Source organism: Drosophila willistoni, unplaced genomic scaffold, assembly GCF_018902025.1.
Source record: "Drosophila willistoni isolate 14030-0811.24 unplaced genomic scaffold, UCI_dwil_1.1 Seg624, whole genome shotgun sequence".
In the NCBI taxonomy this organism is placed as follows: domain Eukaryota; kingdom Metazoa; phylum Arthropoda; class Insecta; order Diptera; family Drosophilidae; genus Drosophila; species Drosophila willistoni.
Genome location: NW_025814543.1, coordinates 46,591 through 51,322, shown reverse-complemented (window position 1 = coordinate 51,322; position 4,732 = coordinate 46,591). Strand labels below are relative to the sequence as shown.

Genomic DNA, 4,732 nt, shown 5'->3' with positions numbered 1-4,732 from the left:
AAGTGAGGTATATATATAAATGTGCTAAATGATGACATTCGTGATTACCGTCTACTTTATTGGAAGCAAAAAATTGCTTCGGTGGCGCTCTCTATTCAAAAACAAGAGCTTAACCGCTCTTAGCTGGATTGAGAACTTAGAGTAAATAACCTACCCATAAATAAATACCATAAAAACGAACAAAGTGGCAATGGGACTACAATATTCAAGAGCGTGCAAATTTTGGATTGATTTTACTAAAATATGTTTCTGGGTCAAACTAAAATTATCCTGACAACAAAGAAGAAAAGATTAATTAATCCAATGCGAAGTATTAAATTGTATTTTGATTTAACGAATAAAAAATTAATACCAAATAAATTTTTGAATAATGTGCTCCTCTCAGATTGATTTACCTGATGTTAAGTTAATGGGGATTGTTCCGGTTTTTTTTCCGCTGGAAATGTTTTTCTATCTGCTTTTTCCTTTTGTATCAACCGACTTTGTTTACTCTTATAAAATATATATATGACTGAGCTTAAGTTTCGTCCCTTAAACTTTCAATTCAACATAATTTCATTTCCACAAATTCTAAATCAATTAATGTAAGGCTCAGTCAAAATTTGAAACATTCTGTGGATGGCTAGCAAATGGAGCGAGAAACTAATAAACTTTTCGATACGAATATTTTCAGTGGTTAACAAATGCAATCCTATAATTTGTATACCACTCACAGGTAATGTTGTTTCATTTTTTAAAGAATTAAAATCTTCACTCCTTTAGTTTTTTTGCAAAATTCAAACTCGAGAACTAATTAAACTCAACTCTTGATAAAGACTTTATTTAAAGCAGCTTTTGATCCGTTTGTCCAACAACTTGCCATCACTTATCCCCATAGTTGAACCCTTTAGAAATACAATGTATGCTCCAAGTATCGCCATTTTGTAGCATTTCATCTCTCAATTTTCTCACTCAAGTTTCTCTACCCATTTTTTCACCTGGCAGTCTGGACGAAAAGCAAACGCAGCTCAATATGCAGTCTATATAAACAATATGCTTAAGCAACCAGACTTTTCCTTGCCTTCCCCGGGACACAACTCTACTCTATAGTCTTCTGCTGCTCCTGGTTGAGTGCATTGTAGTGCCACTTGGTTGTTCCTTCGTTCCTCCGTTCAAAGTGCTGCAGTGAAAATTAAAATTACTTTGGTTACGTCAAATAATGTTGCCGTTGGGTGAAGGCTGCAAAATGATTGCTAGCAAAAAACAAAAAAAAAAGGACTGCCAAAGCCAATGCCGCCAACATCTTCCAGGAGCCCCCAAACAATTTATTGTGGCTGCCGGAATAAAGTGCAGGTAGTGATAAATATGACATGGGCAAGCATTAAAAAAAAACAACAACAACAACATGAAAAGCAAAACAGAAAATTAGCCAAAATATAGCTGTAAGGAAAGGATACTTTGGTGGTTTTTTAATTATGCCGGAGGCGGCAACACATTTTCTGGGCAAGGCAGCAGAGCTTTGCTTAAAGGTAGTTAGTTGGCTGTTCGAGCTTGAAACATTGTAAAATCTTCATTATCATTCAAGAGGGTCAGTCACGACTCATGTATTTCAAATCTTCTTAGTTGGCTAGTTTGATTTTACGCTTCTGGCTTATAAATTGGTTTGCTGGACTACAAAGTACTTAGAGGAAGCCTCAAGTTCAACTCCTCAGCGTTTTTTTTCTAGGATAACAGTACTTGTCCATATTGAAAATAATGTTGATAATATGTAAGACACGGACACACTAATAACATAAGCACAACAAAATAATAAGCAATTTCCAGATATTCATGAATAAAAAAAACTGAAAACCCGAATTAATCGGTCTACAACACGTTTCAGTAATTTGGTTAACAAAGCAAGCGGTAAATTTATCGATAACTAAGAGTAGTGGTCGATTATAGCTTAGTTCAAAATTCAAAAAGTTTTATTTCAAATCATTTATCCAAGTAGGCCTTTGTTCAAGATCAAAGCAATCCATGACTTGGATTTTTTCTCAAAAAAATCAAGGTACTCGGCTTCAACCTACAGAAAATCATTCCAAAACAAGCATCACAGTCAATCAGTTCTCTTATTTTAGATTATATATTTATTTTTCTAACTTGTAACTTTTAGTCCTTTACAAGTTTTATAAAATTAAAAGTGGTTTTCCCAGCAGCAGTACAAGTGAAATATAAAAGTTTTATCAAAGTTCGGTAAGTATGAAATAATTGTTAAGCGAAATGGTTAAGTATTTAAAAGACTTGGTCCTTAAGAATTGCCGATTCCGGTAGTACTTAATGAACCGCCTCATCCTGTAGATAAACAGGACTAACAATTTAACGACGAAAAAGTAATTTTATTTATTTTTCTTTTAAAGGTTAAACGAAATCACTTAGTGCCAATCCTCTGAATCTGAGATTAAATTTTTCGATAATTATTGGGTAAGTGACATGAATCTACAAGCATTCTAGGCCTAAATTTTTAAGTTGCTTTCGAAATTAAGTAACTTATAGTGAAGTAAAAAGAAAAGATAGATTTTGAAGGTTTTCTAGTGTTCCTCTAAATTCCGATTCTCTTAGCTTTACGTCCCAAAATTAACGTAGTTCCACCTTAATTCCTTTAAATGCCTTAGGACATAATTGGTAATTTGTAATTTGATTTTGTCCGTTTATTTTTGTGGTCTTTTCCAAATAAGACCAGCAGTTTTAATTGCCATTAACAACGGCTCTTAAGATTCCCAAACACCACCTCGTCCCAAAACCGATTTCCTGTCTGTTCTGACAGAATTGTTGATTTTTTTAAATGACGCGTTTTACATTTGTCGCTAGTGCTGCTCATTGTTGCACGGCGATTAGTGGAGGGAATGTCACGAAGTGAAAATGTCAAATGTCACGAGTGAAAAACGGTGAGTGGAAGGGCCTATAAGCCGATTGCGTGGACTTTCCCAGCCCCTCAGAATTTCGTCCCCTTCGAATTCAGCTTTGGGGATTTTGGGTTCAACACAACACAATGTCGAATGACAAGTCAATTGTTTGTCTTTGAAATTCGATGAGGAGAGACGGATAATAAAAAAAAATTTATATACAACCAGTACTGCAATGCTTCGGCGTATTTAGTTCCAATTTGTGGCCAAAACGATCTAATTGTTTACGATATGATGCCTTGCCCCTGTTTGCATCGTCAAGCAAAGCAAATATAAGGCACTCCTCCACAAGCAATGAGGCAACTTCGATGAGGTTTATGGCCAACAATTGCGCTTAAGTGGACCCAACTTTACGAGCGTTCCACCAACTCGAACTCAATTCAAAATAGCACGCAAGGCAAATCAAGTTATGGAAGACAGGTGGGGTAAGATGTAGTCGTTGGTATGTTAGGAGAGGGTGTTTGTGTGTGATTGCCATCATCTTGTTGCTTCACATACACCAAAGAGCTCAAGGGAAAGCTCAAGACATCTATAAAAAGCGAGTTATATTTGAATTAGAATATAGCCACATAGACCAAATTAATACCCTATAAAGGATATATTCACCGAAATTCTATCTTCATTCCAAGATTACCTTAATGTTTGCCATTCTTAGTCATTTGACTCGAATTTTTTCCCTTTACGAAATGTAAGACTACAAGAAACAGGATGGCAATCCATTGTAGGTTGAGGAGCAGGAAGAGAGGGTCTGGCCATTGGTGCTTATGCTGAGCCAATATTTTATGAGTCAAGCAAGAGAATTTTAATTGGTGATTCTTTGCGCCATTATAGATTTTGACTGAGCTTTATTAAGTGAAGCACACCGCACCCAACCATCGACATGCTTTGCAATTTTTTCTTGCTTCTTTCGTTGCTGCCTCCCATGAAGAGGCCATCTTGTCCCAAGAAACGTAAGCCACGTGGCTGCCCACGTAAGCCTGCTTGCCCCATGAGAAAGAAGACGCGTGCATGCGCCAAGAAACGTAAACCAGCTTGCCCCAAGAAGCGTAAACCAGCTTGTCGCAGGAGGCGCAAGGCCTGTCGCCCCAAGCGTAGAAACCCATGCGCCAAAAAGCGTGTCAAGTGCAGCAAGCCCGTCCCGTTATGAATAATGGGTATCTGAATTTCGTTCGATCGTTCCGCAAGAAGCATTGTGGTCTAAAGCCACAGGAATTGATCAAAATGGCCGCGCGTGCCTGGTGCAGTTTATCGGAAGATAAGAAGAATCGTTATCGTCGCATGGCAAGAAACAAACCTAATAACCTATTTGAAAGCATTTAATTAGAACTTCTTTTTTTGCAGGCCTGCAAGGTAACGAAGAGCTGTCGGCATAAACATCGCCGTGTTTGCACCGGGAAGTAAGATGTCCAAAGTTATGCCGAGCTGTATCCATCCTCCAAATCGTAGTCGTGTGTGTGTTCATGTTTCCCACCAAAAAAAAAGTAACTGCTGCTTACCATGTAATGTAATAATTTAAACTTGTAACGAATGTAATAGTGTGTACATTTTAAGTAATTACAAGTACAAATTTAAAAATAAAACTGCACTCATTTTATTTTTTGAACCAATTGATAGTGGAAAAAGACCGGGGTCACTCGCACATTATTTTTTTACATCTTAAATGGCTCACTGCACTCCATTTACGAACCTCTTCTAGTAGTACAAAACATGAATTGTTGAATAAATGTTGGAGAAAGAGTTCAAACGTTCAAACTAGTTTCTTAATCTATATAGCAAATTTAATGATGCTTCCAATTTGTTATTAGGAA

At 36.8% G+C, this 4,732-nt stretch overlaps 1 protein-coding gene across 1 annotated transcript; it reads left to right on the top strand.

Moving 5' to 3' along the window:
- The first annotated feature begins 3,804 nt into the window (after positions 1 to 3,804).
- Positions 3,805 to 4,492, top strand: LOC26529683 (protamine-like). Its single transcript, XM_023176389.2, has 2 exons — positions 3,805 to 4,205; positions 4,266 to 4,492. The coding sequence occupies exons 1-2, from the start codon at positions 4,026 to 4,028 to the stop codon at positions 4,323 to 4,325; spliced, it is 240 nt and encodes a 79-aa protein (XP_023032157.2). The 5' UTR covers positions 3,805 to 4,025; the 3' UTR covers positions 4,326 to 4,492.
- Positions 4,493 to 4,732: the final 240 nt, after the last annotated feature.